The sequence below is a fragment of the Notothenia rossii genome (assembly GCF_949606895.1).
Source record: "Notothenia rossii genome assembly, chromosome: 5".
NCBI lineage: Eukaryota > Metazoa > Chordata > Actinopteri > Perciformes > Nototheniidae > Notothenia > Notothenia rossii.
In genome coordinates, this window is record NC_136903.1 from 15,001,230 (window position 1) to 15,022,786 (window position 21,557).

Sequence of the window (21,557 nt, forward strand, 5' to 3'; positions counted from 1 at the left end):
TTATAATGGCAGAATTTGCTATCATTTGACTTATTATTGAGATGCCTTAAGTTAATAGATTTTAAAGTAACGTAGCATCAAGCATATACTTCATCTGCGTCTCCTTTACATTGTACTTTTTTTTGTAGTTTTATATACAAATATTTTTAAAAAGTAATGTTTTTAAGTCTTATTTTGATCCCTTTATTTTTTCATATTAAATATCTTTATATAGTTTTTTCAACTATATATCATGTCATGTTCTGTCCTCCATACCTGTGTGCTCGTTGTGTGCATTTTTCTAGTTGTATTCTTATTTTTAATACATTGCTTTTAATTTATTTCTTCTGTTTATCTGTAATCATGTGTGTGTGCTGCTGAAACACTTGAATTTCCATAAAGGCTTATCTCATCTTATACATATTTCAAATATCTATTTCTATATTCACAAAACCAAAATAATTGTATGGGATTATTGGTTTATTTTTTCTTCAGAACTTCTGGTTTTTCTTAGGAGTTTTTTATGATTCAAATAACACAAAATAAATGTAATTAATTCAACCTGTCAGTTTTCCACCATATAGTTTAACTGTGTCCTGCAGTGGATTAAAGAGCTACAGTATTCCTGTGCGTTACAGTCACAAGTAGTATCTATCTATTATAATTTTGCTGGGATCATCTGGAAACCTCCCAAAACTCCTTCAGGACCCTGATTCACTGTTTGTTTAATGTGTAATGTTCCCTGCTCTGCGCACACTTTTCACCGTCAGTCGCAGCTTTTTCTAGGTAATGTGAGGATCATTGTCTAACTAAGTACTCACACCACAACACACTCATGGGCTGCAGCCAATGTTAAATAAATCAATTGTATTTAATGATCACATAAATATTATTCCCTCCAACATTTAGGCAATATGGTAAATTTACTTAGCAATTATCTCAATGCATAAGGCACAACAGTCAGTTATTTCTTATAGTCCACAAACAAGAATCAAGTATTCAACAGGTCCTAATTAACTCGGAAAGTGCAATTCAGATTAAACTGATTCTTTGATTATGAAAATATAATAAATATGTAATTGTTTGCATTTGAATGCAAATAAGAATGTGATTCTTAAGCCAAAAGACAATACAATATACATTTAAAATTAAATAGTTTTTACTCACATCTAAGTAAAAAGATAATGAAACACACTTCTATGATCGGGATAAACAGAGCAGAGCAGTCTTTTATAAATAAGTTTAAGGAACAAAAGTAAAAAAACAAAGAAAATGTCTTTTTTTTTTTTTACAGCACTGCATTGACACTAAGTGGAACTTGCAACAACAGACTGGTGCTTCCACTGTTGGTCAGTAGTGTTTCAGAGCTGATGCAGATGCATGAGGAACCATATAGAAAACAGTTGTTTTACATCTATGGGAGGAACACTGTTGGTCTGACTACATTCCACAAACAAATAAACACTCGCTTACTTTACAAATGCTACTTAAAGTGTGCATTTTTGTTTGTAGTGCCCTGTAATCTTAGTCTGTTCATGTTTGAGCACAATGTCTATGGGTTTGCTTGATTTCATTGACTTATTTAATTGTCATGTATAATTAAACAAATATATTTAATACACATTTTGTGTACATTTGGTAAATGATTAAAATGTCCAACCACTATACAAAGTGGCTGATGAGATCACACATTTCTTTCTGATAGAATATCTGAAGTTGGGTTCAGATCATTTTGAAATGTTTCTTGATCTGGAATAAGTCAGTTTAAAGCTCAGTGCTACAGCGGAAAGCTTTCAGAAGATCTTAGGAGCTGCTGATTAATTCTTCAGAGTCAGCAGCAGGAAGCATTGTGAGGCCTTCAGCGGAGAGGGTGGAGGGAGGACTCTGATCTGCTGACTTTGCTCCAGCTTTGAAGGAGCCTTGCAGGTCCATGTTGATACACAGCACTCCAGACAGCAGCTGCTCCTTGTACTGGTTGAGACGCATGAACACATCCAGGACTGAAGAACTGCTCCCATTCACCCAGCTGGGGAACAGGCTGGTGGAGCTGAGCTGAGACGGGAGGGACTGGTAGTGGTGGAGCTCCATCTGCCAGGATAACCTACAGTAAGAAGTAGTAAAGAGAAGTCAATGTCAAAGGGGAGCTTGTTGTGATGAATCTACATAGATGTCTTTTCAGTGCTTGTAAAAAATTGCTCATATTATTGAAGTTGTCTCTGTCTAACTGCACAGTCACCTACCTGGTAGAAACATGCTCGGTAATGCTTTTAGAGGCCTGGCCAAGAACATGCTGTAGGATTTTCATGATCTGCTCTTTCATCCATTCCACATCATCTTGTATATCTGGCAGCCACTCCAGAAGTCTACACACAGGGTATGTTGAAGTTAGTCCAATGGCACAGAAGGCCATTCCAGTATTTTGATGTCACAATGGTCAACAGTGTAACTAATCAATGAAAACAGTCAACAAATTCTACTCAAATAGAGCATTTAAGTTTTCCGGATACACTAATCATCGAACAAGTTTACTTTTTTGTTTACATATTTATTGTTATGTATTGTAGTGTAATGAACACATTTTTACATACTAATTTCTTGTTTATTTTCTTCTTAGAATTTCACTCTACATATATATTTCTATTGCAGGATTTGAGCAACTGGAATATCATTTTTTCAGCTCCCTGCCGGAGTAGCACCGCCACCTCCTCCCGGTCTCCGGCGGAGCAGGCGGCCATAAACACGGCTCCCTGAGCGAACCGGACTCTACCGGAGTCAATACAGTATTTCTGATAAAAGACCCAAGTAGATATACAGAGTTGGTACTGCACTGTACTGCCCTACACTGTAGTGCACTGTACTGTACTGCACGGTACTACACTGTACTGTACTGTGCTACACTGTACTGTACTGTACTGTAGTACTACTCTGAGTGCACATGTAATAACGAGGGAATGGGACCGACATAATTAAGTCCTTCAGTACCTCAGAGTCATGGACATGGCAGACTCCAGAGGCAGTGTATAGGGCAGCATAATGGCGGAGGCCATCCTGACAGGAAGCAGGTTGCTTAGCGACTGCTTCAGGCTCCTCCTCTCCATGCAGGCCTCGATGAGAGCTGCAGAGGGAGGCAAAGAGGACCAGCGGTCACCTCAAACTACTCATGGAATCACACATTAAAACTCATGAGCTAAACAGGAGAAATATGAACAGAGAACAACACAGTGTTTCTTGTAGGCAGATACAGCATTTCAGTGTGCTCTAGTTCTTACTATGTTTGAAAAAAGAAATATTTTTAAATGGAAACTACACCTGCAACAATAGTCCATCATTACTAATAAATGGCATATTTTGATAATCAATCAGTTGTTAAAAAGTCATATTTCACACAAAAATAGCTGTGTTTAGCCTATCAAATATGTCGGATCTTTTGCTTTTCTTAGTTGTATTAAAGTGAGTGACTTTAGGTTTTAAAGACACCACCTTGGACTTTTAGTACTGGAATGGACATTTATCTCTATTTTCAGATATGACGTTAATGATGAATGGATTACTGTAATCTCAAAAATAATTAGCAAATTGATTGATAATAAAATAATCGTAATTTGCAGTCCTCATGGAAAGTTGAAATGACCCACAATATTTGTGAAAGTACTTTTGTAATATACTAATATGTTCAAATGAGCTCAAAGGACCATACTTCACATTAGAACGAACCATAATACAGCATATACTTCATTTTATATAATATCAAATGAAGTATATGCTGTATTATGGTACTTATCCGATTATCAAAAAAGCATCCTGTTGTATATAATCTGTGTTGTATATAAACTATGATGAATTATCTAATTTAAGTATGTTGTAAGTGTAAGAAAAGAAGAAGGAAATATATTTCAAAACTCTAAACCACTACAGCACACTGAGGATTTAATCATCGGATAGTGAACTACATATACAAACACATCCCATATTTTTTCTTGCACTTCCGTTCACTTGTTCTTCTTATATTACCTTTGTGCAGGGTGGGTGGAAGGTGTTGGATGAACTGCTCCTCTTCTGAGGTACTGCAATAAACCGCCACTGCTCCCTGTTCCACATCAGGCTTTTCCTCCTCTTGGTCACTTTTATTTTCTTCTTTCTCATCATTATAATCCTGATTTGCTTCACCATTAGTCAGCAGGGGTCTGTCTCGGTGAGGCCCGTTGAAATTAAGCAATCCTGCAAACAGAAGCAAAATGTCATAACATTATTTTGTCTTCTCTGTGATCAATGTTCAGATAATAAGTTCAACTATTAAACTGGTTTATAGTAATCTCCCTATTCATAAACATTGATTTCTGTCATATCATTTGAGAAATCATATCATTTGATTATGTGGTTACAAATTGCCAAACATTAATACATTAAGAAAAACAATGGATGACACTAAAGAGAAAATCTAAGTACAAGTATCTTCTGGCCAGAGGACAAAAACCACACTCAGGCTTGTTATAACTAAGAGGCAAGTGAGAAAAGAAAAATGTGATCACCTTATTTATTTATTCTGAACTGAATTGTATTAATTGATGTGTTTTTGACCTAAAAATCGTTAAAATCATCAAGATCAATTATTTTTCTGTTATTTTTCTGTTTTTCGTTGTAATAATAATTTTGGCCACAAGAGGCAGACGTGCACCACTATCCCATGTTATAATAATATATGTTTGCAGGTCATCTCACACTACTGGCATGTCTTTCTTTGATAGAAAAGTATGGTCTCAGTTCAGATGTATAAATAACCTTTTTTCTCTTCTCGTTTGCCTCTGAGCAATAGTGACATAATTCCTTTTAACAGATCATAACATTATTTTGAGAATGTTAGAAAAAATATATATATAACACTGTTTCTTACCATTCCTCTTTAAAAAGTGCATACCATCTTTATATCCCTGCTTACACATGGCCTTCATAACCTGCACCCAACACAAACAAACACAGGAAGTCCACTGAGTTTACTCCGATTCAATCCATTGATCTGTAGGGAGGTGTGTGTCTTTGTGTTTGTGGATCAGGAAGGTGTTAAACACGAGACATACCATTGGTTCTGGAGGGAAGAGGGCCTTGGAGACTCTGTAGAGGTTTGTGAGAGTGAACTGGATGCTTGTGTTGGTAAATCTCAGCTCGTGTATGTTGGTGGAAGTGTCTCGGGGGCAGATGTCGCTCTCTCCGGAGAACGGAGACACGGTGATGGTATTTTTCAGTTCATACTGAGGCAGGTTGTCTGTGATTCCTCCGTCTACATATCGCTGGATGATAAAAGAGAAATACTGAGAACCAACAGAAATATACAGAGCCTTGAGATGCAAGAGAAACAAATATTCTGGTAGATAATTATCTAAATCTGATCCCAACAAAAATTGCATCCTGTGATTTTGACTTAAGAAAGACTTTACGAGAAGAAATATTAACTTTTTTTTCATTTATTTCAAAAGGAACATTTTTCAAAGTCATGGTTGTTGTTGTTGTTGTTGTTGTTGTTGTTGTTGTTGTTGTTATTGATTTTAATTAAGAGACTACAGTCCACCACTACTCCCTGAGCAGCCACTTTAAAACTAAATGTTCCTGTTTTCAGATAAAATAAATGGATAACAGCTTGTCTTTATCAGAGCTGGTGAACTTTTAAACTACAATGTGGGCGTCACTCTGATATGTTTGCCCTGCTCTTAAAACCTGTCAAAAAGGCTTCAGAGGGAGGGTGTGCGCGCTGCTGTTGCTCAATGATATTGCTCAGAAAACCTTTGCACTAAAGACATGTCCGGAAATACTGCATTCGCCAATTCCCAGAGGAATTGCATAATCATTGTTTCCATACACATGTCATTGAACACAAACACATTCTTGGGGAAGGGAAGCCTCTGATGGGAGCAGTTATAGATAAGGATAAGTGCCAAAAGTAACAACGACAGACAAACACAATGAGAGGAAATATTTAGACTAAATATTGACAATATGAAGACGGTACACGCATGTTGAAAAATATTGAATCTACTCACCACTCCTTGCAGTGTGGGAGGAATAAGGCCACAATACACAGGGATGAAAGCACTGCAGACAACTGCCTGCACGAAAGAGATACAATAAGACATTATTATAATATTATTATTATACTTGGATCACAGTGTTAAACTATATATTACAATGTAACTGAAATGCTGTACTGTTAAACGATGCTTCAAAGTTATTATTCTATTACACAGTTGAGTCAAATAAAGAGTCACTGACAGATCATAATTTTTTTGTCCAACTAACATTACAACCCACAAAGATGTTCACTTCTAATCTCATGGCAAACCTTCCATGTTTTACCGCATATTATCAAAGTTGAGATTAAAATAAACTAAAAAACTACAAAAAATAAAATCCCACCTGCACCACCTCCTCCTTGTTGTTGAAGTGCGACACCAGGACATTTTCTCCATCGGTCACTCGGGTCAGAGAAATTCCTAGCCGTCCGCTGGCCACATGGTGAGAATCAGCTGGCAGGGTGCGCAGCAACATCTGACGCATCATCTTCACCAGGTTAAAGGAAGGATGCAAGGGTCCAAGGAATCGCTTCCTCGCCTCCTTGGCCACATCGATGATCCCTGCACCAGTCTCTCCTGTTTGGGAATGAATTCAGTTCTTTATATAACTGTACTTTACATGACACAATCAGGCAATGTAGATGTTTGGTTAGATAGTGTACCGTACATTATTTAGAAAGGCAAAACCTATGTTTTAAGGTTCTTACTTGAATACTTCTATTTTGTGCCACTTAATATTTCATTCTGTCACAAATCAGAAGAAAATCATAATATTTTACTTTTACCCGGCAGCTGCAGCAAGTTCAAAGGTACTATACGTTTTAAATAATAAAAGGTACCATACCATATAGTAGAAATATTAGTAATCCTATAGTTTCTTTAAAGTGTAATCAACAAATATTGTATTGAAATGTTTTACTTCTTCTTCCACTACCTCCAAATGCAATAACATAATTGAGTACAGCAGAATATAATGTCATTTAGTATAGTATAGTTTAGCATATTCTAATATGATAGGTTAATATAATTCATAATAAAAGTAATAGGAATTCAACTATAGTATGAGATAAATGGTAAGTATATTATACAATGATTAGTAGGCTATTTTACATATGTTCAAAAAGCTATTTGTTCTTTGCAGTTTACAGCAAAAGCATTTCAAAGTTACATAGAGAGTAGGATCTTGGTTGTCTTTTTTTTTTTTAACAGAATCTTTCCCCCTCCTGCTATGTTAAACAATCAAAGTTGCTTAATACTTACCAAGACACACTCCAGTGACAAGCGCACCGGCGGTGATAGCTCCGGCTGAAGCCCCGTATATGTGCCTGGCGTTGTGCACCAGAAAGGGCGCCTGCTCCAGCAGACAGCTGGCCACTCCGACGTGGTAGATACCCAGGAAGCCGCAGCCTGCAAACGAGAGGTTCCACGGCGAGTCTAGAGGAAACATGACGCCGGTGCCGTCCACAGCTGGGGCAAAGTTGGGGCAAGTGTCGCTGCTGTTATGATTAATAACTGAAATATGAAGAAAAAAAAGTCTGCTGTTCAGGCCGACCGGCGTTTTTAAGTCATTAATAGTGGTGCCTCTTTACATGCTGTCTTGAGGATAATGGACTTTGTCTACTAACTGTTTTTAGTTTCAAGCTAACAACAGAAGACACTGGTTGTTGTTAAATTGAATTAATTTAACAACAGAAAAAAACTCTGTTGTGATGCAGCCAAACCCTGTAAGTGAATGTCATTATCAGCCCAAAGTTAGTTAAATACTACATAGAGAGGTGCCAAGGGGAGTAGTTTGTATCTCACATTGTTGTTCTTCTTCGGGAGCAGGGCACGGACTAAGCCGGCTTGTCCAATCACAATCGACACCACAAAGCCAAGGGACCAATCACAATTAAAAAAAAATCCAAACCGCTGTGACAAGTGAAGTCAATGAGCGGGCACTCTTGACAGCTGTCAAATGTGTTGTCCCCTGCAGAACAAAATGTTTCGTTTTGTCCTTTCTAAATGTTTCTCGTTGATAGTGTTTTTATTTGTGTCAGTCGATATCAACTGGCTATCGGGACTTTCTTTGGTGATTCTTAGTAAGATTAATTGATTTCCCACTATGCAATATTGGCTAAACAAACATATTGTTATCAATGAAACTCAAATAAGGCAGCCTGCACTAATGGTTTCCTGTTTTTGTTGTGGTAGTGGTAGTGGTGGCACAATTCTTTACAAAATAGTAAATTGTAGTTGGGTTTCACAAGAAGTAGTAATGAAATAACAAATATCTTACATTTAAAGTAAAACAAACAATAACAATAAAATGTTTTTCTGGAACACTTCCTAGAATAAAATATTCGCAGAATTAGGCTGCAAATAGTTCATTTTTGGTGGCACTAATCCAAGTTCGGTTTTGTACACAGTTCCTTAGGGAAAATATGGTGTTGTGAAACCACTATAGAGGTCACTGTCTAAAAAAAGTAAATTTCTCTATTCTCAAGTGTGACAAATAACAGTCAAAGCTGCATTGCCTAGTTTCCAACGGATCCAAAAGTCTCAGGTTAACAGGGGTTGTATAGGGTGGGCAGTGGTCAGCAGGGCCTACAGCAAACAAACAACATGTTGGGACAAGTTTGAAGGTGTTATGTTAAAGTAAGTGAACACGTTTGTGTTATACTAAAAACATGTAAAGACTCCCTTTGGTGTCCCAAAAGAGACAATCTGGCTAAACTCCAAGAAAAAAGTTATTCAAAAGAAGACTTTTTCCTTACCAGATGATGACAGCTGCACTGGGTGGTTTCCCTAAGGATACATTTGTTATTTTACCCAAATTAGTTATTTGAACCATTGTCTCCCTTTGGCACAGTGTTTCTGTATTGAACACATTCTTTCACAAGTAAATGGTTTCCACAACAGTGCTGAACTTTTGAACTTATTTCTTTGTCAATATGCAATGCAGTTAGTACAAATGGGCCACATGTATGATAAAAACAAGATGTAACCCTTTTGAAGAAGGGTGATCGTTTGTACAAATATATTCAATCTATAATTAAATACATACATGTAGTTTATCCATTACAGTCTAACTTGTATTAATAGTCATTATAACACTGAAACCAAAATAAATATAAGTCATTATTCGTTTATTTATTCATTGTTCAAAAGGAATTGCAAAAATGATTTGAAAAAATATATATTATACTATTATTATTATTATTATTATTATTATTTGATAATACATTCATTCTGCCAAGCAAATCTAAAAAAAAACATTAAAAAGAGAGATATTTGGGTACGATGGTGTTTCTGTTATACAATGTAACATTTACTCATGATAAATAGACCCATATGTTAGCAAAGAAAGCATCTACCAAGCACTATTACCAGTGTTGATGTTTTAAACATTTAAACGACATATAATACAATTGTTTTTAGCTTGAGTTATGTGAAACTAAGGTCTGTTTTATTTATAATTTAAGAACACACTTACAATAGACTGTACCAAACGCGGCAGCAGACTAAACAGCGCCGCCCGCTGGCCGAGCAGGTCAGGAGCACACACGTTGACACCGTGGTTGAAACCAGCGTCCCGCCCAGAATTTAAACTGTGGCGGCGCTAGCTCAATGGCGCTCGATTATATAAACGACAACAGCCGGAGAGGCGGGGCTCCTCACTTTTAGAACGATATACATTGTTAGACTCCTCCCGTCGCCCGTCGGTAAACAATGTACTGGAAAACAAACGCACCGTTGTGACTCACGGCTTTTACTTTAAAAACATTGTCGGACATAAGGAAGTAAGCAGAGAAAATACAAAGCATTGAAGGATAGAGGGAGAAACCGTTTAACGCCGAGGCAGATAACACATGATTTAGTTAGTAGCACCAATTTAGATTAGGGTAACATTAGAAGAGGAACATAAAGGCAACTTCAGTAGCCACAGAGTGAATCAGATATGTACTTTTTAAGCTCAAATAGTGGCTATCTAGTTGCTAACATTACTGCAACTGTAACACCACTTAGCAAACATGTCATTTAAAATGTTCCTCGTCTGTTTCCATGGCAGTCATTTAGCTTTATCTTACTTTAAAGGAAGGAAGCAACAATGTAGTCAGTAATGTTAAAGGGACATCATGCAGAAAAATCCTCGGATCAGTATTGGACTAATTTAGCAGGAAGCTGTTAGCTATAGTGTTTTAAACTGTGTCTTCAATGGAGAAAAGCAGCGAGGAAGAGGCACCTACTGATGAAGAGGATGGAGACCAGGCCGCCTGTTTGATTAGGACACCAGGCAGGTCGGAGGATGAAGAGGGGAAAGTGACACCTGCCTGCAAGCCATTCACAGGTGGAGTACCAGAGCCTTCAATGGACATTTTGGCTTTAAGGCTCTGTAGAGAACTTGTGCACCAGGATCCAGAGAAATCAGAGATTGGACCAACAAGTGGTGTGATGTCTGAGAGTCAGACAGAAGTAGTTGAGCCAGAGAGGGATGCTCCATCTGTGTCTCCCTCAAGCCTTGTGGAGACCTGTAGTCCATCTCCATCAAGCCTTTCCTCTTACTTCTCCTCAAAACATCACCATCTAGATCTCTCTTCCTCCTCATCTTCCTCTTCCTCTGTGTTGTCCCTGACTCCACCCCTGCCTCCCTCGGTGGAACTGTCAGCCCTGTTGACTGACACAAAGCTGACCCTAGATGTTTACCAGGGAGGAGCGGCTGCACTGCCTTTGCTCTGGGGGTCCGTCCCGGGGCAGCTGAGGGCACTCAAGTACCTGAGACTGGGCTCTGAGGACCAACCAGCTGTGGATGCTGCCCTGGAGGTCCTGCCCCATCTGACAGAGCTCCGATCATTGGCTGTTCGGGGTACTTTTCTGATTAATTTCATGTGGTATCGGCTGCTTTTTAACATAGATGGTTATAGTGTATAATTCAGCTTGTTTTGTTGTGTTTTTGGCTGTTACATACACGTAAATACATTGATACTGTGTTAGAAGAATATTTTTAATTTGGGTGATACAGTATGAGGTACTAATCCATATCCAGTGTATAAGAAAATAGCTGTCAGCGCAGAAATGTACATATACAGAACAGCAAAACATATAAAAGCCACCTAAAGGAAAGACCCACAACAAACTGAATTTTATTTTAAGTGTACCCTATATTTAGAAATATTTTCACTTCTTTACCTTGCTTTTAGACAGCCCTTAGAATAGCATACTCTTGAACTGATATTCATTTTAGTTCACAGAAAGTATGTTGGGTATGCTTCCTGACTGGTAGTCCTCTCTGTTTCTCCACCATCTACACTGACCTATAATAAGTACCTCATACTACCCCACTTCAATTTATCAAAACTATCCATGTAAGCTCTTATGTTATGGATGTTATTCTTGTATTTGTATTTCCTTTATCCCAATCCCCCCTCTTCTAATTGCACTATTCTTTCTATTTCAAGGACACTGTTTTTATGACTCGCATGGTGACCCGCTGCCTGGCCTCCTCACCACCTTGCCGACATCTGTTTCCTCCCTCTCTGATCTGGTGCACCTGGATCTCTCCTTCAACCGGCTCTCCTGTCTGCCATCCTGCCTTCTGAGCCTGCCCGTGTTGTCATCTTTGCTCCTCTGTAACAACCACCTCTCAGCTTTGCCTCCCGATATAGGCCAGCTGTCCTCGCTCACCTACCTCTCCCTCCTGGGAAACGAGCTGGTCTCTCTTCCCCAGAGTCTGGGTCAGCTGCAAGCACTACATACACTGGATATTTCACATAACCTCCTTCAGCAGTTACCTGATGAAATTGGTTCTCTGGAGGGGCTTGTTAAGCTGGAATTGTCTCACAACAAACTGAAGCAGCTGCCAGAGAGCATGGGTAATAAACTGGAATAATCATTTCATTTGATGTAAGGTACATTCATGAATGCAGCGATAAAAAATGTTGTAAACATTGTCTTTCCTTGTCGACTAGGCTCCCTTCTTGCTCTCCGGGAGCTTGTCATCTACAGCAATGACATCCGCCTGATCCCACATTGTCTGAACAAACTGCCTCTGCTGAAAATCGATGTGCGTGACAATCCTTTAGGACGACCCCCAACCCCTCCCCCTCTCCCCCCTGCACCTAGTAAGCAGAATTCCAATTGATTTGTGTTTCAATCCTTCTGACTACTTAGCCTCGGCATTTACATTTGCTGTCAGCATATTCACTCTTTTGCATCACCTTTTTCTTACCAGAGCGAGCAGAAACAAAAGTCCAAGAGTTGCACCTTGGATTTAATCAGCACAGGTACAGCACCACTGAATAGTTTCTCAATCTGTTTTCTTAAAATGTGTAAATGAAGGCATTTCTTCCTACGTCAATAGTAATTATGTCATGCTCCTTTTGCTTCTTAGTTTCTGTGTTTCGTCTGCTGGGTGTCATGTGTTTCTCCCCGGGGGGGCTGAGCTCCTGTTCCCCCCGGGGTGCCTGGTGACAACCACAAGACTGAAGTGGGTTGAGAAAAGGCCAGAAAGGAAGTGGGTGAGGCTGGAGGAGCATGACATCTTGCTGAGTCGTCCACTGGAACTCAGTCCTCATGGAATTACATTTCTAAAGGTATTCAACTTAATCTGTTAAAGGGACACTCCACTGATTTTTAAACAGGAAAATCAGTTTATGGTCATTTTTGGTATTACTCTCTAACACAGTTACATTTATACAGATGAAACGGTTACAGTCTACAGCCCAAAAAACAAGCTGCTTGGTGAAGTCATAGTGTACTCATCAGGGCTATCCCATTATGGGCTTGGAGACACAGCTATAAAAGAAAGACTGCATTGAATACTGAAGCTTTTGAGTTTAAATGTTTAAGAGACATTCTTGAATCAAAGGCAGCCGCGACGAGTCAACTGATTCATTAGGCGATTTACAGGAAATGATGACCACCTAAAACCAACTTGTGAGTGTGTTCCTTCCTGAACTTGCATGTCATAAATTCCACTTTGAAACCCTTACAGCAAGTAGAGGTGTGTGTGCCCTATCATCGGACCAAAAGAAGGGAGGTGGTGGTTCAGAAGTTTGACGGAGAGTCATGGAGCACTCTGCCCACTGCTCTGCGGAGAGGAAGCGAGGGACATAGCAGTCACCCTGGTGGGCGACCGGCCAGGGTAACGTCTCAAATCTACCTTTACAAAAATGATTCTATTACAGTTGTCTTTGTAGTACACATATTAACATTAGTGCTGGTGTACCTGTAGCTGGCCTGCTGCTCAGTGAGCCAGTTCTCCTGGTTCATGGCAGTGTCCCGTCTAGTAAAGGACAGCTGCTCTGTTACACCAGCTGGAGCCCTGCTGGTATCCAGCGCTGACCCTGGAGTTAAGCTCCAGTTCCCCCCCGACTCCACCCTGCAGACGCGCTCTATAACCCTACAGGTAACACTGCATTATATGGAAGTCTGTTGTTTAATGGCAATAAGACTGTTAAACAACTGAACTGCTGAAACAATTTCATAACATTCATCTGCTACTTTGTAATTATTTATCTATTATCTAATATATCATTCCCATAACTTGTATATAGACTTGTATTGCACTATTCCACTTTTTTTCCTCACTTTTTCAAAACTATTTTTCTTTTTGTATTACTTTTAATATAGTATATTTTAATATTGTCTGCTTATCTGTATTATTGTGTTGCATTGTTGTAGAAGCCTGTGACCTAAGATTTTCAACGACATAATCACTCAGTAGCTATGTTAGTTTGACAATAAAGAACCTTGTCCCAGTTTGATTTGCAAAAAGTACTCAACAGAATCAATACACATAAAGTTTGCGAGGCTTTCGTTTGTCTCTCTTTCTGCAGGTGTTGCAGGTGTCTGTGTCGGAGGTGCAGGCACTGTGTGGAGACCCTCAGGCCAGAGTCAGCCCTCTCCTCTGCCTCTCACAGACTCCCAGCATAGATTTCCTGCAGCCAATCAAAGTTCAGATCCCTCTGCCACCTGGAGTCACAGGTACAATATGCCTTCATTCTGTTTATAACAGAATGTACTTTAATCTTAAAGGAATTTACCATTAATCATTTTATATCAATTACTGTAATACCCCAGTTGAATAGAATTCTTAAAGAAAATGTGTTTTCCCCTGCATACCTCCACCTTTAAAACATTCCTCCCAAAAGCATGCATTTTCACAAAAACCCTAGTATTTCAAAGTAGCGCTTGTGCAAACACAAGACTGCAGAAGTGTTTTAAATAGTACAGTTTTGTGTTTGGGAAGTAGTGAGCACTGGATAAACAATACTTGGATTACATTGCACCAGTCGTGTGAATGTGTTTGAAGCGATGTTTGATATAAATTAGTTTGCTGTTTCTAAACCCAGCCCTTATTTAGAGTTTTACGTTTTTTGTATTCTTCTTTTACCATAGAGGCATGTGAGAAAAACAAAGTATTCTTTAGGAATCAGAGGCAACATGGGCTGGGTATTCCTTTAACATGTCTTCTGCAGGTCATACAGTCGATACCTCTTGTTTGCATCTGCTACACGGAGACCCCACCGCCCAGACCTGGACTGACATCACATCTCAAGTGTCTCTTGACGTCACACACTTGTATGCAATTTTCTACATCACACATTTCTCCTGGTAAGTTTTTCTTATATATTTTCATCATTTATGTTTTATTTATATAGTAATTTTTTGTTAACACAGCTTTGTGTTCCATCACAGGTACTGGCTGTGGTACACCACTCAGCGCTGTGTCGGTGGCGTGGTCAGGAAGGTCTATCAGAGGCTGAAACAGTTTAAAGTCCAGTTCCTCGTCCTGCAGAGGAAGACTGATCCTTCTCAAGTGATGCTGCAGTGTTTACCTTCCAGCAAGGTTTGTAGTTCTTCTCTCTTTGCTTTCACCGTGTGGTTTAATAGATCAACTCACACCAAGCACAGTCATAGACCCTTTTCTCTCAGTCTTCGGAGTGAGTCAAACATCTTTTATCATGGGTGTGAATTAGGTGTGTGATGATCCATTGATGTGCAATATAATCTCAATTTAGCGATCAAAGTAAAAAATGTATACATAACATCTTCAATGTACGTCCTCATTTTCTGACAAAAAACATTTGCACTTCTAAATGTTTTCTTTGATTAGATCTACATGTAAATGATTGTGTAACACGAGCATATTATGTTGTCATATTGATCACAGCCCCCTGAATTGAATAGAAATCATGTTATGGGTGTCTGAAATCAGCTTGTACCACGTTAATGTCCAAAAAACTGATATAGTATTGTATTGTGACAAACTTTGATTTACACCCCTGTAAAAATGCAATCATAACATTAATGTATAAATATTAAGCAGTCATTTTGATGCTTCCTGCCCAGGTGGAAAGCAGAGTGCAGTCTCTGTCGGAGCGATATGACGGACCTCAGCCTTCGGACCTGTGTGACCTGCTGGAAGGAGAGCAGTTCTTCGCCGGCTTTGAGAAGGGCTTGGATATCAGCACAGGTCTGAACTACTCTTTGAGGATCTATCTTGAATAAACATTTGTTCTCCCTTTCCGTCCAAGGTCTTATGATGTGCTGTTGTGGTAAAGTAATCTTGAGACAGAGTTTTCCTGTTGTTTTCTCCAGAGAGTCCAGACTGTGTGGCGGGAAGACTTTGTTTTGTGTTTTACTCCAGCATGAAGAATCTGAAGGAAGTGTACATCTGTCCGGATCAGGGTCAGAAGGGGCCAGTGAGGGGACAAGTAAGACAGGCATCTAATTCAGCAAACAAGAAAGCTCTGGAAACAATGATTTCTGCTGTGTTTTCTGTTTGTTTATAAGAAACAATCATAACAGTAACGGATTGTACACATCTCTCATGTAGAGTAAAGTACATTATACACTTAAGCATGCTTTTGAATAGGATCACAATGGGAGTAAGGGATTATAAAGGTCACTGTGCTCCTCTGTCATTCAACTCCTTGTTAAAGGCGGCATTTTACTCATGGGAAATTACATTATATGATCTGTTATAGATATGGACATTGTTAGAGTTGTAATTCAATCAAATCTTTACACATAGAAATTAATCACATATTGATGACATTCAAAGGGACTTACACTTTACAAGGTTGTCATCAGTCAGATAATAGGCAGATGAACGAGAAGGACGCTTCATAACTTGCCTGAGAATAATAGAAAAAGTTTGGGTTTTCTTTAGCATCAAAATGACCCAGTGGTAGATGTCTCTAAAGGAACAGCTATCAGCCTTTGCAGCATACTTTTAATTAATTAATTAATTAATTAAATTTAATTAATTTCTCAAATCTAAACAAATATATGCCAGAAAACTTAAAAGAAAATATACTAATTCCTGTAGCTGACATGACAACAGTCCATTTACATACCCTTGTCCTTCTGATGGCTTTAAATCATGTTGTTATAGTGGAGCTTTACCCAATCTTATGTAATTGTCAGGATCTTTTCATAAATCTGATTACCAAACACTTTTCCTGAATTGTTTATACAAAAGTCAGAGCTGATTTAAAAGATTAAATAAAGGCAGCAGCTCTTCCTGCAAAAAAACTGAGAGCTCCATTTACAAGGACGTTGCTCTGTATGGGATATAAATTACAGGAGGATCTGGGAGTCTGCAGAAAAAATAGTAGGTAATTGCAGTTGTAATTATGGCTGTAGTGTTACCCCTGGGGAAATAAATCCAGTCTGAATGGAGCTTTAAGTGACCAGACAGTTGTAACCTCTGTACACCGTTATATGATCAAAACCCACCTGTAATAAATACTACCTCTGAAACGGTCAGAGACACATTCATTCAAATCCATAGTAAACTTTGGGGGTGTACTTTAGGCTTTATGGGTTGTTTTTGTAATGTTTTGAATTATATAGTTAGGTTGTTGCTAATATCAATGTTAGTCCAAAAAAATATATTGAAAAGATTTTTTGTATTTCCCTACAGGTGTCTTTTTATAGAGGGGAGATTCCCAGCAACCTGCCAGAGGAAGTGGCGAGGAAGAGGAAAGGACCTGACAGCCAGTGGCTTTCCACTTTACCTCTAAGACTTCCTGTTAGTTGGAGTGACTGTATTTTCTTTCCCTATTTTATATGACAATGTAGATATTTCAATATTTCTGGAGCATTTATACGGTTTGATAACAACATTTTCATTTTTTCTTAAAATATTGGATTAGATATACAGCTCTGGAAACAAATCAAGAGACCACTGCATCAGTTTCTCTGGTTTTACAATTTATAGTTATGTGTTTGAGTAAAAATGAACATTGTTTTTATTTTATAAACTACTGACAACATTTCTCTGTGTTAGAATTCAAAGGACAATGGAATGGAATGGCTGCCACACATGTCGGGATAGAGATTCAAGAAAATGTTTGAGTTGTCTCTTAATTTTTTTCAGAGCTGTAGATAACACTATTATTAAAATCTAAGCTAGATTTATTTCTTTTAAATAAAGCAACAGAATAATGTTGGCTGCTACCGTTAAAACCTGCGAGAAATGTTGCACATAATCCTTTATCATGGCTAACATACGTGTTTGGACCCAACAACTCTTCATCAAGAGGCCAGTTGTTCAAATGTAAACTCCTCTAGAAACATCAACAGCACAGTGTTCCTCATGAAACTCAATGTAGAAAAAAAATCATAAATGCAATTATTAAACAGGCTCCAGTATGTTCGAAACTGTGCTGCTAGGGTACTCACACACACAAAGCCGTGGCAGCACATCACTCCCACGCTCATCCACCTCCACTGGCTGCTGGTCAAGTCCCTCCATGCCCATGCCCCCCAGTGCTTATCGGACATCCTTCGCCCACATGTCCCACCCCGCAACCTGCGGTCTTCAGACTCTGGCCTGCTTACCTCTCCCCGCACCAACCTGCGAACCTTCGGGGACAGAGCCTTCAGTGTGGCAGCCCCCACCCTCTGGAACGCTCTCCCTGCGGAGATCAGCAACATCCCCATGCTTGACGCCTTCAAAAGGGCCTTCGAGTCACATCTGCTTGCTAAGGCCCCTAATCTACTTGTTTTGTCTGTCTGACTGCCTTAGGTTTTTGTTATTTTTGTTTCTACTCCTGTTCTTCTTTGCAAAGCGACCTTGGGTCTCATGAAAGGCGCTATATAAATCCAAGCAATTATTATTATTTGTATTAATCTGAGGCACTGAGATGCTTTAAAATCACCAACCAATATTATGGAACCCCCAAGTAAACTGAACTGTCAATGTTGTATTGTAACGGCCCGTCCGCGACCAACAACCAATCACATGAATGTCGCGCCCCCGGCATACAAAGCAAAAAAAACCGGGGATTATATATATAGTTTATATATATATATATAGTTTATATATATATTTGCTACCGTAATTTCTCGTTTGGAATATGAGAAAATGAACTGCGGTCTGGCTCTCCCAGCTTGCACGCGGTTTGATTGGCTAGCGCTTGAACTGTCAGATTTGCATAAACGGGATTTGATTGGCTGACGCTGGCTACTCCGGCGTCTCCGGCTTCAGAAGTTTAACATTGTTCAACTTTTGTACTACGCCTGAAACGCCAGGAAAGCTCCGCTCTGCTACCCACAATTCAGTTCGACGAAAAGCGAGGCAACGTGACGTCACCCCATTCAAAGTGAATGGGCAGACGCGTTGGAAACCGTTTTTGAAGCTGTCGAAGCTGTAGTGTGGACGGGCTGTACTCCATTGCTAACCCTATCCTAAAAGCGTATTACCTATTTTTTCTTCACTGCTCATACTATTTTTCTTCTCTGTTTTTGTTATAGGCCCTCAACTCAGAAAATAATTTCATCATGGAAGAGCACCAGTATCCCCCTCTGAACCTGGGGGACCCTGAGAGCGGCTACCTGACGGAGGCCAACCTGCTGTCCATCTCTCTTCAGATAACAAAGGACTGGCGTGTTATCGGTATCAATCTTGGCTTAAGCTACCAGGAGTTGGACCGCATCCAGTTCAAGTACAAGTAGGAATACAAACTTCATCAGCATAAACTCTTTACCTGACCACAGTATTAAGTGATGTGGTAATTGTTTTACAATATATGAAATACTCAATCTGTGTTTTTTCAAAATTCAGTCCAGTTGTGTGTTTATTTTAGTGCCAAGCCTCTCATACACAACACAAACTATACATTCAGACATATTTGGTTTCTTTTGGATCTAGGAGAGATTTAAATAAAGCCTGTTTGAACAATCCTTTTGAACTTCAAAAGGTTAGCTACACATTCATATGAAAGCAGCAATCCAACCATTGTTTCACCTTGTGTTGTTTCATCTAGAGTTTTGCTAAAGAACCTGCAAGACAGATTGAGATGTGGTTGTACATTTAGTCTTTAACCATCTCCACATGAGTGAATGACATAAGCAGTGTCGCGTTAGCGCAGCCAAAGCCTCTGAGGAACAGGATGGGATTGGAGAGATGTAATGTGAGTGAAGGAAAACCGCATTGGGAGATAAATTGTAGGGAATGTTGATTGTTTTAATCTGCACTGTCAGCCATCACTAAGCCATCTGGGACGCTGCAGGAGATTACACACAGACTGGTGCTGATCTGTCCCGCCCCCGACTCCTCGTGCTCAGAAAACCTATTGTGACGCATCATAGAGATGAAGGAAAAATGCATCATGTAAAATCATACATACATGTTGTGTATACGGTTTTGTGCAGTTATTTTATGGAAATGTATTCACATGTCATTTGAATGATTTAGTTTTGTTGACAAAAAGCTTGTAGTTTATGGTTTATCTTTAAACTACATAAAGCTTTTAACATGTGAACAGGCTGTGTTAATCTGCATATTCATATATATATATATATATATATATATATTCATATAGCATGTTCATCAAGGTACAATATCTAGAATTTATCCTACAAATGAAAAAACTGTACGGCTCATGGCCATGGCCTTTGTTATGTCTGTTTGTTTTAATCTGTGTCTATGTTGTTGTCAGTGACGTATTATCTTATCTTTTTGAAATGCCTTTGTGATGTGCTGCAACCCATTTTACCCTCGGGGACAAATAAACTAATACTATACTATAGAGCTATACAGTATATAGAATACCATTTTGGGGTGATTTGAGAAACCACTTATTCATTTAAAAGTAACATTTTTGTTGTCAACTATTTATAGGGTTTTCTTCCAAAAAACAGATTAACAGAAGTAAAACAGAGAGGATCCATCCCAAATGAAGAACAGAATCTACACACATATTTACATAAACACTGTATATACTGTAGATGCCCATACATCTGCAAGCCTATGTATTATACACACAGACACAGGCATATCCATTCATACATTCAAAACAACCCATAATAGTTCTGCAGAACCACTAATATGTAATTGTTTTACAACAGCTATCTTTCAATGATTGCTAAGTGACTGTATTGATGTTTTGTGTGTGTTTGACCTCACCAGGGACAACCTGGGAGCCCTGGTGCTGGAGATGCTGTTCCACTGGGCGAGGGGACAGAGCAGTGCAGGACCGGGAGCAGCGTCCAGGCTGGTGGCCGCTCTGATGGAGAGCGGCAGGACAGACCTGGCCGAGGAGATCGAGGACATTGTCAGTATAGGAAGGAGAAAGTACTCTGAGTCACTGAGGAGAGTGGGCCTGGAGGAAGGGAGCTCCTCCCTCGCTGAAGCACAGCAGTAGAAGCCCCCTTGCTGGGTGCAGATGGCTGACTTACACTTGAGTAACCTGTTTGTTTACAACGTGCCCCCTTCATCTCATCCTGCTGTCTAAACAACTGTCCTGGAGTACAAAAATCTATCTTAACACAATCATGATAGCCAGTTAACAGCTGGCGGCACCTTTAAAAGACCTGCAGAGGACAGAGGAAATGGATGGACTGCATGAAGATGATGACCTGAGGCTTGTTTTTACCACTTTTTAAAACTGGCTGGGTATGCAAGACAACACTATTTATGATTATTTTCTCCAAGGAAAATATAACACTATAATTTAATAATAATATTCATAGTAAGAGATACTTATTGACAATTCTTGACCTATTTTCTAATATTTCCTATTTTACAAAAACTGACTTGCATCATAATTGTGAATATTTAAGTAATCATCATCATCACCATTTAGACTCAGTTTCTCATAATTGTGACTTAGTATCTCAAAATGCTGCCTCATGAGTTTGAGTCGGTCTTGTTATTTTGACTTGCAGAAAACATTTTAAAATCAAATGTATTTTGTTCATTGGCAGAAAAGTCAATATTACCTGTCCAGGACAGAGTTAAGAGGCAGAGCAAACACTGGGAACTGTATTACTGTGGAGGCCTGGACCACTTACTGAAAATGCAAGATGAGGCAATTTTTACGGTCATTACATCTCTTCCTTGTGTGCCTTTTGTCACCTAGAAACCAGCTTAGCTGTAGCACATATCAGTGAATTATCAGGACTTTATATTGAAACAAGTTTTGATGTATCGTTGAATTTTCATCTCTAGTAAAAATGTTATGTAAAGATATGTGTCAGCTGTTTTTAAACTTCATGCAGTGCTCTGCAGTGAGTGTTTGG

At 39.0% G+C, this 21,557-nt stretch overlaps 2 protein-coding genes and 1 long non-coding RNA gene across 3 annotated transcripts; 1 reads left to right on the forward strand and 2 right to left on the reverse strand.

Moving 5' to 3' along the window:
• Positions 1-831: 831 nt before the first annotated feature.
• On the reverse strand, positions 832-7,937 carry pnpla2 (patatin-like phospholipase domain containing 2). The gene is made up of 9 exons (XM_079679936.1): positions 7,302-7,937; positions 6,385-6,617; positions 6,012-6,077; positions 5,055-5,264; positions 4,871-4,931; positions 3,991-4,197; positions 2,962-3,094; positions 2,220-2,342; positions 832-2,080 (listed from the first exon to the last, which is right to left on the reverse strand). Exons 1-9 carry the CDS (start codon positions 7,486-7,488, stop codon positions 1,783-1,785), a joined length of 1,518 nt encoding a protein of 505 aa, XP_079536062.1. The 5' UTR covers positions 7,489-7,937; the 3' UTR covers positions 832-1,782.
• A 1,532-nt stretch (positions 7,938-9,469) lies between these two features.
• Positions 9,470-21,503, forward strand: pidd1 (p53-induced death domain protein 1). The gene is given in 16 exon segments (XM_079681108.1): positions 9,470-10,887; positions 11,480-11,893; positions 11,990-12,142; positions 12,253-12,304; positions 12,412-12,613; positions 13,015-13,164; positions 13,255-13,428; positions 13,859-14,006; positions 14,501-14,636; positions 14,721-14,871; positions 15,375-15,498; positions 15,624-15,739; positions 16,954-17,061; positions 18,789-18,985; positions 20,446-20,666; positions 20,669-21,503. Coding segments are annotated over 16 exon segments (3,036 nt in total). The 5' UTR covers positions 9,470-10,238; the 3' UTR covers positions 20,710-21,503.
• LOC307039241 lies at positions 15,505-18,809 on the reverse strand. Its single transcript, XR_013808185.1, has 3 exons — positions 17,715-18,809; positions 16,098-16,162; positions 15,505-15,699 (listed from the first exon to the last, which is right to left on the reverse strand). It is a non-coding gene; the product is annotated as an uncharacterized lncRNA (long non-coding RNA).
• Positions 21,504-21,557: the final 54 nt, after the last annotated feature.